The 11630-nt window shown below is 38.9% G+C and overlaps 1 protein-coding gene across 2 annotated transcripts in view; it reads left to right on the forward strand.

Moving 5' to 3' along the window:
• Positions 1 to 11630, forward strand: part of PHC1 (polyhomeotic homolog 1) — a 153793-nt gene that overhangs the window by 106043 nt on the left and 36120 nt on the right. For both annotated transcript variants that reach the window (XM_026713264.2, XM_087926042.1), the window contains 4 exons: positions 7440 to 7645; positions 8801 to 8915; positions 9311 to 9419; positions 9562 to 9709. In XM_026713264.2, coding sequence (XP_026569049.1) covers positions 7440 to 7645; positions 8801 to 8915; positions 9311 to 9419; positions 9562 to 9709 — 578 coding nt within the window. The remainder of the gene's footprint in view (positions 1 to 7439; positions 7646 to 8800; positions 8916 to 9310; positions 9420 to 9561; positions 9710 to 11630) is intronic.

Genomic DNA, 11630 nt, shown 5'->3' on the forward strand with positions numbered 1-11630 from the left:
ATGTCACCTTTGATTCAGTTTCAGTTACGAGAAAGGAGCACAGCCAGGTATACAATGTTCATGAAACAGACAATATTCTTGAATTCCTAGATATTGAATGTGAATGATGACTGTATAAATAAATTATTCAGTCATTAAGAGAGGAATATCAGTCACAGATCTGTGGTCCTGAAATTGTCTTTATGTGTTTGTGACATTTCTTTTGGTTGTTCAGAAAAGAGCCAAGGCTCTTCAGGAAAGTCTTGACTGCATTCTAATGGAGTTTTTGTTGTAGCTTTCCTAAGCATACTTCACCCTTTTCCTCTATTTTTGCTAGGAACACTATCCACTTTCTAGTTCAGTCTGACTCGATATGTAGTCTATTGGTGTGACAGCCCTCAAATTTTTCAGACTGCACAATGAAATAAATATCATTTCTTCTACTTGCTCACAAACTTATTCCTTAGTTTTGCCCAAGTTTCTCACATTTTAGATTTTCTTTAGTGACTCAATTCAAAGGGCTTTCATTTTAAAGGTGCATTTTGCTGTGATATCTTCAGTTTTGAATTGTTGCATCCAGTTGAGAGTTTTGAAATTTTTTGTAAAACTCAGCTTTTTGTCCGTTTCTCTGTCTTTGAGTTTTCCATAGGTTTTACCCATATTGGTATAAAAACTTTGAAACTATAACTGCCTGCCCTCTTTATTTTCGATCTTGGAAGATACCTTTTTGGATGACTATTATATGACTAAGGCATCTCATGAATTATGGTTTTGGTTGGACTTTTTGAACCTACCATATGAACAAAGTACAGTATTTCTTTTATCTCCACTTTTTAATTGAAAAAGGACTTAATTCTCTTTGCATTTTTCTCAGATTCCCAAATTATCTTGGAAAGGCTCAAGCACATACAGTGTATCTGGTGATTTTCTAACTTTTTAATACTATCTCCTGGTGGAAAAACCAGCATCTGTTTGTCTCCTGCTCTGGACTTTGGAAAGACAGTCTCATTTTTACTCAGTATCTTGCAAACTGGGTGGTACAGGTAGTCCTCAACTTACAACCACAATTGAATCCAAAATTTCTGCTGCTAAGCGAGATAATTGTAAAATGAATTTTGCCCCATTTTATGTACTCATACTTTTGAGGTAATTCCCCGTTAGGAGAATGAGCACGTACAGGGAGACGTATTTGAGAGTAGTGTTTGAATAACACACACACAGCAACACAGATACACTGTACAGTAAATGTAGGTTTTTACTTCCAGAAATATTAAGCAAAGTCCAAAAAAAAAACCAATCCAAAGTCATTCACAGGTAAATCAGTCAGTTTTTTCAATCCAGGGATAATTCAATAACAAAGTCCAGTGTCAAAAACAGTTCAGTAACAGACTTACATTAAATCCAGAAAATGTCAGTCAATTAGGAAAAATGGAGGAACGGCAATACTTTCCAACAGAAGGAAACAGAGATACACTCACACTCTCTTCTGAGACTAAGGCTAAGACTAAACAACCCAGGTTTCTGGCTCCATCTTATGGCCGTTTGAGAAACCACACCCAAGTGCAGTTTTTACCATGCTCTTAAAGAGACAGTATTAAAATGTCTATCCTGGTTTATATATTTCTAACCCAAATACCTGTTAGGTGACTTATATTCCTTACATTCTCCCCTTTTGAGTAAGACAATATATACAACCTTACATTCTAAGGCCATAATTTTCACAGCAAGCTTTATAGAGCCTTGGGCCTTTGTAAAATGAACTGCTATATTGTTTTCTGACATACAATATTCTAGCTTAATCATTTTACTTTTCACACATTGTCTCACATTTAAATATCTTAAACCTGTGTGTTTCGTTCTTGTTTTAACAGCAATATTTGAAGCCATCTGTATTGCTGATTGGTTATCTTCGTAAACAACAATAGAATCTGTTACATCAATTCCCATATCAATCAATAGTTGCTTATACAAAACAAAATCTCTACATAATAAAGACAAACATGAGAATTCAGCCTCCATTGTTGACAAACTTAGATGTTTCTGTCTCATAGATCTCCATCCAATCAATGCCTTTCCCAATAATACTACAGTGCCCGATGTAGATTTTCGTGTATTTATGTCTGTAGCAAAACTTGCATCAACATATGCAGTTAAATTCAGTTCATCTTTAGGCTCCAAATACAATGCATAATGCATTGTTTGCTTTAGATATCTTAACACACCTTTAGCAGCTTGCCAGTGCCTTCCAGTTGGCTCAGCGTTAAATCTAGCTAATCGATTAACACTGTATGCAATATCTGGTCTTGACCAATTACTGAGATAAGACAAATGACCAATCAAGGACTGATAAATGTTCTTATCAAAAATAGGACTTTGAACATCACGATGGCTAAACTCCTGGCTCATTGGTGTTTTAGCCGGTTTACAAAGTTCTATTTTAAAACTTTTTAGTAATTGGTTAATTTTATCTGCCTGTGAGATCTTGTATCCTCCCCTAATTGTATCTATCTTTAAACCAAGATATTGTTTGATTTCTCCTGTTTTATCTTAAATTTCTTTTCCAATAGTGAAATTATCTCAGTAGCTTTTTGTTCAGTTTTGGTGATTAATGCTATGTCATCAGTAAACAATAGCAACAATGAAATCAAACCATTACCGTATATACTCGAGTATAAGTCGACCCGAATATAAGCCGAGGCACCTAATTTTGACACAAAAAACTGGGAAAACTTATTGACTCGAGTATAAGCCGAGTTTTTCAGCACATTTTTTGTGCTGAAAAAAACCCCCTTGGCTTATACTCGAGTGAGATTCCCTCTGAAAAAAAAATGGTGTGGAGCTCCAGAGCTGGGCAGCTGCTTCCCTGCTTCCGTGTTTCCTTTGCAACTTGTAAGCATGGGGGTAATCGGAAGCAGAAAAGTTCTTGCATGAGGATATATTGTTTTTTCTTTATTTAACTGTTTGTAGGGGTGAGAAAAGACCCACCGTCATGTGAGAATGCTCAGACACGAAATCTATCCGCCTGAAAATAAATGTGTGTGTGTGGGGGGGGCATTTTAACAGAGTGAAGACATAGGGAGAAGGCAAAAGCGACGGAAGATCATTCAGGGGAAACTGAGGGGGAGACTCACCCTTGGTCCAGATGAGCCCCCTTCCCCGCCCCTAAGGAAGCAGAGGCAGCCAGCAAGGGCAGGCAAGCCCCGCTTCGCGGACTCCATCCATCCTCACTCCTACCCACCCACCCAAAGCCACGAAGTCCCCCAATCGCTCAGCCCAGAATCGCCCTCCCCTCAGGGGGCAGCAATGACGCCCGGTGTTTCCTGAAACAAGCTCCGCCATGCAATGAAAGCGCCATGGCTCTAGGCTCAGAAAACAATGCGAGCCGAGGTGGCTTCGTTTCCTCAGCCCCAGCTGCTTTCAGTCCACTCGGGAGGAGGAGGAGGAGGAGGAGGAGGTGGTGGCGGCGGCTCGTGTTGTTTTCTGAGCTCTAGGCTCTAGGCTCGCGATCTCAGAAAACAACATGAGCCAAGGTGGCTTCGTTTCCTCAGCCCCAGCTGCTTTCAGTCCACTCGGGAGGAGGAGGAGGTGGTGGCGGCGGCTCGTGTTGTTTTCTGAGCTCTAGGCTCTAGGCTCGCGATCTCAGAAAACAACATGAGCCAAGGTGGCTTCGTTTCCTCAGCCCCAGCTGCTTTCAGTCCGCTTGGGAGGAAGGGGAGGAGGAGGTGGTGGTGGCGGCTCGCATTGTTTTCTGAGCTCTAGGCTCTAGGCTCGCGATCTCAGAATGCCTTTTTGGCTATGTAGTGACAGTGGGCTCTAGCACTTAGACCATTAGAGATGAGTATTCCAAGATCCGTGACAGAGTTTGGATCATCAACAAGGTTTTGACTATTCAGCCTGTATTTTATTTTCTGATTTTTTTTGCCAATATGTAGGACAGAGCATTTATTTGTTGAGATTTGAAGTTGCTATTTGTTTGACCATTCTGATACATAGTCAAGATCTTTTTGAAGGGTAGCAGTATTGTCTGTGGTATTGAATAGCTTTACATCATCAGCGAAGAGAACGCAGTTGCTCTTAATATGATCACAGAGGTCATTTATGTAGAGTATGAAGAGAGTTGGTCCTAGAACACTGCCTTGGGGGACACCACTGTTGACAGATACAGAATTTGATAGGGCGCTCCCAATTTTGACCATTTGTTGTCTGTTTGACAGGAATGCTTCTATCCAGTTATGCAGGTGTCCAGAGATTTTAGTTTTAGTAGTAGTTTGTCATGTACCACTGAATCAAAGGCTTTATAGAACTCTATGTAGATTGCGTCTATTGCTTTGCCCTGATCAAGTTGTGTAGTCCATATGTTTTTGCAGTGTAAGAGTTGCAGATTACATGATAGTTTTTTCCTAAAACCAATTTGTTTATTAGAGAGTAAGTTGTTTGTTTCTAAGTGGAGGATGATGGATTGGTTAATAATTGATTCCATGACTTTACAGGTGACGCAGCATAAAGAGATTGGTCTGTAATTTTCAACTAAGCTGGGGTCTCCCTTTTTGAAGATGGGGATGACCGTGGCTTGTGACCATAGGTTAAGCAAGGAGCTGGTCCTGAAAGATTTTTGAAAGATTATGCTTAGAGGTGTGGCTATGGCAGTGGATAGCTTTTTTAAGAAGTAGGCACATATTCCATCCGGTCCAGTAGATAGAGATGGTTTTAGATTGCACAATGCTTTTGCAACAATGTCTTCCGTAAAATCGATATGTATTAGATCATTGTAGTTGTCTGTGGTTTGACTAGGAAATACTGGGCATGATCCATTGCTGTTTACAAATACTGAGCCAAAGAACATGTTAAAGAGGTTGGCTTTAATAGAGTCGTCATCGCAGTCTTTACTATTAGGTCCTTTCGGGGGTGGGATGGACCTTGAGTCTTTTAGTTTGTTGTTTACAAAATTGTAGAAAGCGCAGGTGGAATTGGTGCGTAGAAGGTTTTCTTTTTGTTTAATGTGATAATCGGTGCATTCAGTTTTTATCTGGTGGCATAAATTTTTGTATCGGCTTTTGAAGTTGGCAACGTGACCAGATTTGTTTTTCCGCCAAAGTGATTTCTTTTTGGATTGACGCTTCCTTATTGTTTTGGGTAATTTTTTTTTTCTGGTTTTGGGAGTTGTTAATGGTACATATAGTTTGATGGCTCTTTTGACTTCAAGTAAAAATATGTTGTAATGGTCTTCTACAGTATTGCATTCAGAAAATAGAAATTGCCAATCAAGGAATGAGAGATCATTGTTTATAAGATCATAGTTGCCTTTTTAAAAATTATAATTGGGGATTTTGTCATTGTGATGATTTTTGTGTGGACGTATGTTGAGACAAAAGTCAATCATGTTGTGGTCACTGTTGGAAAAGGGTTTTTTAATTTGTATTCCATAAATTGAATTCAAACTGTTGCAGAAGATGAGATCAAGGCAGTTGTTAAGTCTAGTATTGTTGTTTACTAGTTGTTCTAGTCCCAGATTTGTTACTGCATTGTAGAAGGTTGCATGTGTGGGTTCAGTTGTACATTCGTTAAGGGTCCAGTTAATATGAGGTAGATTGAAGTCACCAAGAAAGATAATAGGTATGGGAAGGATGCTGCCCATATTAGTAGCGTATTTAGCTTGTTTGCATGTTCAATGTCATAATCAGGGGCTCTGTAACATAGTAAGAACTGAAATGTGATATTTAAGGACAGTTCATAGTCTCAGGAATAGCAAGCTTCTGGGTAACTTGGATGTTTTTTAGATGTAAGGACTTTTTATAGAAGATAGCAACACCACCTCCTCTACGGATTTCATGATCTGATCTTATGGTAAACATGATAGTCTATTACTGTGGTAATGGAGTCAGGGAGAGATGCGTTGAGCCATGTTTCACAGACAAATATAATGTCAAATTTAGCCTTATTTAGTAAGAGGAAAAATTCAGGCATTTTATTTACAAGGCTTCTTGCATTGAGTAGCTTGCATTTAAGGCCAAATCTAAATTCACACATCCTACCCAATTGACACATTGAGTTCACTTTAATTTTAAGATGGTGTTTATGCCCTTCAGAATGTATAGAAAAGTACAGAGAAATAGAAAATATACAGCAACCATCAGTAAACCATGAACATTACCCAGGAATACCAGATAGGTTGAGAAAGAAACTCAGGATTGCCCTGTTTTGAGTCTTATTGGTATAAGAGGGAAGGAAGGGGGGAAACTGTTAGATTTTCAAGTTTTTTTATAGGCTAAATAGAGTTTTAGTATTTCTTGTGTCTGTTTCCTTGTCTTTGCCTACCTGAAAGGACTGACAACTGAGTGAAATGATAAGTGCACTATTGAGGACAGTGGGTGTCTGTCTGTTGGAATGGATATTACATAGGCACAAACCCATATGTGTAAATTCATATAAAACATCAGATTACTTTAGAGGTAAATCACAAGTTTTTTCTAGTTGGGGATTGAGGCATTTGTACTGTGGTGGGATGCAAATATTTTTACTACCGGTTCTGTGGACGTGGCTAGGTGTGCATGGCCTTGTGACTGGAAACCCCCCCCCCGCCCCCGCTCCGGGTTTTTTTTTTTTTTTGCCTCCTGGGTCTCAGGGAAGCCTACTGGGCAAAGCAGTAAGACAGCAAGGGAGATCCCAGCACAGCTGATCATCAAAACAGCTGATCATCGGGCAGGGGAGAGAAAGAAATACCAGTTGGGCCAAACGGTAACATTTTTTACTACCGGTTCGCCCGAACCTGGCCGAACTGATGGAATACCACCACTGATTTGTACATGAACAGAATCTTAATGATGCTATATCAAGAAATATAGTAAGGCCTCTGAATCTTGGGAAATGTTTAGGACCAAGCTTTGTTTCCACATATAATTTTCTCACCTCCATGACTCATAAATATACTGTTCTCTCTGGTCCTCAATCAGCATGTGATTTTCCTATGAGTAGAAATAGACATGAGAAGTTGAGATCAATATGTGAGACCCCTTTGGAAGAAATTATTATAAGCAGTAATTGTCCTGCTATATCATCCATCCTAACTACTATTGAATCTTCAAATTCTGTAAGGGGATTAAATACTGTTTAACAAATATAATGATGCTGACTCCATCATGTCTGCGTTTTCAAAGGTCTTAAGACTTGGTTATGCCTGAGAACCTTGGAAGACCAGCAAACTAGTGAGGTGGCTCCATTATTATTAATATCACCTGTTGTTTTTTAGCTATGTTTTAACATTTTCAATGTTTCAATGTTTTTATTTCAATCAATCAGATAATAGGATACCTAAATATATACCAGTTCAACAATATATGCAATTCCCACATAGAATTATATTTAACAAAGAATATGTGGATTTAATTTTTATAAAACAAATCCTTTTTGTTAAATATACAGCAGTTTTAAATTTTACTTTGTTAATGATGTTTCTGTTTTAGAGAAGACTGACTCTGTCACCAGTGGTACTCTAAATGCATCCCCAGATCCCAACTCTGCAAATCCAACAATTGCTTCTGTTCCTACACTGGCTGTGTTGTCACGTCAGACTGGAGATTCCAAACCCCCACAAGCCATTGTCAAACCTCAGATTCTTACACATATCATAGAGGGCTTTGTTATTCAAGAAGGGGCAGAGCCTTTCCCGGTAAGAAGGTTGTTACCATAGCATTTTGATCCTTTTTGTCATTCTAAATTGATAAATCTCAATTATGGGGGAATAGATGAAAATGATGAATCTTTATTTTTATTTTTTTTGTATTACAGGACAAGTATTAGTTTGCTAGTGCAGCACAGTGGCAGTATTTACAATGACAACATCTATTGATGTTCTAGTTTAGATCTGTGATATTTTTAGCCTAATAAACATAATCAACTACAAACATTAAATCTTCTGACCCCAAGACCATTATAATTGCCCTCTATAAAATTCTGTTGTGGTGAATTAATTTGATATAAAACTTAACAAGCTAAATGGAAAAAAGATTTAGACTCTTGTCTAGGGCATGGTAGTTTTAATATCAGTACCAAAAATTTCATTAGATCTTGAATTATGACTTTTTCAATGCCAACAAAATATTATTTCAGAATTGTTGGACTCTTGCATTTATATAGAAAAGGCTACATAAACATAATAAAATTATAATATATAAATTGTTGTGATATTGGGATTACAAGGAGATTAATGGTTCTTATAAATTCATATTTCTTCCCTGTCCTGTAATTGTTCCATTGAGGTGGTTCATGAGCATATGTACTTTGATATGTTCAGAGTCTTTTGAATTATGTCCCTATTGCATAAAGGTAGACATCTGAATACAGAAAGTAGATTTTCTGTTTCCTATTTATAGCTAAAAGATATATTATTCAGCATTGCAAAGAAATATGGCCCTTAGTTGCTCAGTGGTCTGCAAAATTAATATTATGAACTTTTATTGATATAGATTATAATGAATGATTATAATGAAATCCAGCTATCATTCATTGAAATGTTTATAAGAGAATGTTTATATATGTGAATCCTTTAATAATCCTTTATACCCTGTTTGTTTCTAAAATTGTATATTATTTTCTCTTTGTTTTTGTATTCAATTAAAGTAAAAATACTTTTTAAAAAAATTGGTATGATGTAACATGAGTAAGCAATGTGTTCTTCCTTGCCCTTCTGTACCTGCCAGAATTATCTCCCTGTGGACTTAAATGATACTACCAAAACCAGAGGAAAAAAATTAATTGCATGTAAAAAGTAAAGGCTGTCAATAAAGCTAATGCAAGTTTTTTCTTCCTTTTCTCTTGAATGCAGGTGGGCTATTCTCAGTTCCTTAAAGACTTTGAAAAGCCTCTTCAAGGGGCCACTCCTTCTAGGCAGTCTAACAACCAACCCAGCAACTCTCCTGGAGTAGAAAGTTTAACCGTTGGTGAGTATCTGCTGAGAACTAAGAGTAGATAGAAAGAAATCTCGCATCATGGTTATGATGATATATTTTCTTCCTATTAAATAATTTTCAAATATTTTGTCCATTTTTTTAAAAGCAAGAAGAGGCTGAGTGCCAATTCACATTCTTATGAATTATATGGTTTTCCTTGAAAAGTTACCCAGATTGTTAGCATTGTCAAGTTTAATGTTTACCCAGTATAAAAATTATGTGGCTTCGAGACTTTCTTAAGGGAAAGATTCATGCTTTAAATAAATATTTAGTATAGTTTTTCTGTGGAATAATACATTTTTTTCTCAAATAGTATTTAGGTTTACATTCTATTTTTGCTAATAAATTAGATTGCTAAGGTATCTCTTTATCTGTCATTTCCTCAGATCAAGACAAGAAAGGAAACTTGCTGAAATGTGAGTTCTGTGGCAAATATGGCCCTGCCAGTCAGTTCCGTGGTTCCAAGAGGTTCTGTTCTGTAACATGTGCAAAGAGGTAATGATAATTGGGTATTCTTCAAATTTATGACTCCTAAAAATGTAATTTAGAGCATGAATGCCTAGATACTAAGATTGGAAAAGAAGCTTTATTTTATTTCTAAGGAACAGAAATTATGTTTTATTTCTGGTCATAATAGGTATAATGTGAGCTGCAGCCACCAACTACGTCTGCAAAGGAAAAAAATAAAAGAGCTCCAAGAAGCAAACTATGCTCGTCGTCGACGTGGACCCCGGCGCAACAGCTCTGAGATTGCTCGAGCCAAAATCCAGGGCAAACATCACCAGGTGAGAATATAGAACCACTTCTTTTTCCTACCATGTTTAGGACAGGCGGAATTAATGTGTGCTTCTGTTTTTGTGCCATGGTGCTGGGAGGCATTTTCAAACAGGGACATCTAAAGATGAATGAAGGTTGGGACCATGCAGTATCAGGACAGAGCTTAATGAAGTTTATAGCACAGTGGAAATGGCTCTATCATCTGCTTTCTTTCAGTAACGTTGCTTTAGTTGCTGTGAGAAATGAAGAAGCTATCAGGTTTGCTTACCATCTTATTTTTCTGCAATCCAACAGTGTGCCCAGCTGCTTTTTGGTAGCTACCTGAATGGAAAGAAATTCTTTTCCAAACATGTTTTTCAGAAAAGCAATGATTATTTTCCATTTCAAAGAAATTTATGCTTATGTATATTAGGATAGAGACTTTTTCATTTGTTTTCTAATTGTCCTCCTGTCATCTAGAGCAGGGGTCGCCAACCTTTTGGACCTCAGAGACCACCAAAATCATTATTTTAAATCCCGGGGACCACTAATGTGAATTTTGACTGCCATGGCTTGCTGACATTGGTGGAAGGGAAAAGGAGAGAGAGAGAGAGAGATGCGATCTAACCTCGAGAGCTAGTGATTTTCTTTCTCTTTTGCTCTCTCCCTCACACACACACACACACACCCTCCAAAGCAGCCCCATTCCTAAACTGCTTTGAGCTCTGTTCTCAGAGGGAGTGGTGGTGGTGATATTCTTTCTCTTTCTCTCTCTCCCTCACACAACCCCACCCCCTCCAAGGCAGCCCCATTCCTAGCCTGCATTGAGCTCCGTTCTCAGAGGGAGGGGGAAAGAGATCCAAGGAGGACTGGTGATTTTCTTTCTCTTTCTCTCTCTCCTTCACATACCCTCACCCCCTCCAAAGCAGCCCCAATCCTAGCCTGCTTTGAGCTCCATTCTCAGAGGGAGTTGGGGGGGGGGGGAGAAAGATCCAATCTAACTTCGAGGGTTGGTGATTTTCTTTCTGTTTCTCTCTCTCCTTCACATACCCTCACTCCCTCCAAGGCAGCCCCATTCCTAGCCTGCTTTTGAGCTCCGTTCTCAGGCTGTGTGCAAGGAAAGCAGCAGAAGTCTTTCTTTCTCTTCCCACAAATTCCGCCAGAAATCAGTCTTTGCCAGCGTAGCCTCTTGGAGCAGGATGCCTTGCAGGGTCCCAAAGACTCACTTCTGGCAGAGTTTGGGGGAGAGAAAGAAAGGCTTTTGCTGCTTTCCTTGCAAGAAGCAACCCAGGGGCCAGGCAAGTTCCCCCCTCCGCTCTTTCCCCCCTCCCCTCACTACCTCGTGTTCCTAATACAAGCAGCGCAAGCCTTGTGTTCCCCACAGCCTGGATTAATTGCTTTGGGGGGTTGCTTTGGGGTGGCATTTCTCTGCAGACCACCAAAATTTTCTTGCTGCCCACTAGTGGGCCACGGCCCACCGGTTGGCGACTGCTGATGTAGAAAATAAATAGATCTTTCAAATGTTTAGAGTTTGCTGCTCAGTTATATACAGTAAGTCTCCTGAATCATTATTATCTGGAAAGCAGCTATTATGTCTATTTCTTTTTTATCTTTCCTTGGGATTAATTGTGAAAAATTATATACATTAACCATCACAGCATTAATGCATCTTGAAAATGCTTCTGAATAAAAGCAAACTTGGAAATACAGGTAGTCCTCGACTTCAGGGGTAGGATTCTACCGGTTCTGACTGGTTCTGTAGAGCCAGTTGCTACGACTCTGCACAGTTCAGAGAACTGGCAAATTGCGCCACCTGCTGACCCCGCCTGCCCAGTGGTGGGATTCAGCCAGTTCACACCACTTCAGGAGAACCGGTTGTTAACTTTCTGAGCAGTTTGGTGAACTGGTTGTTGGAAGAAATCATTAGGGCAGAGAATCGGTTGTTAAATT

Source organism: Pseudonaja textilis, chromosome 2 (assembly GCF_049901715.1).
Source record: "Pseudonaja textilis isolate UNSWEBS1 chromosome 2, rPseTex1.2, whole genome shotgun sequence".
Taxonomy (NCBI): Eukaryota; Metazoa; Chordata; class Lepidosauria; order Squamata; family Elapidae; genus Pseudonaja; species Pseudonaja textilis.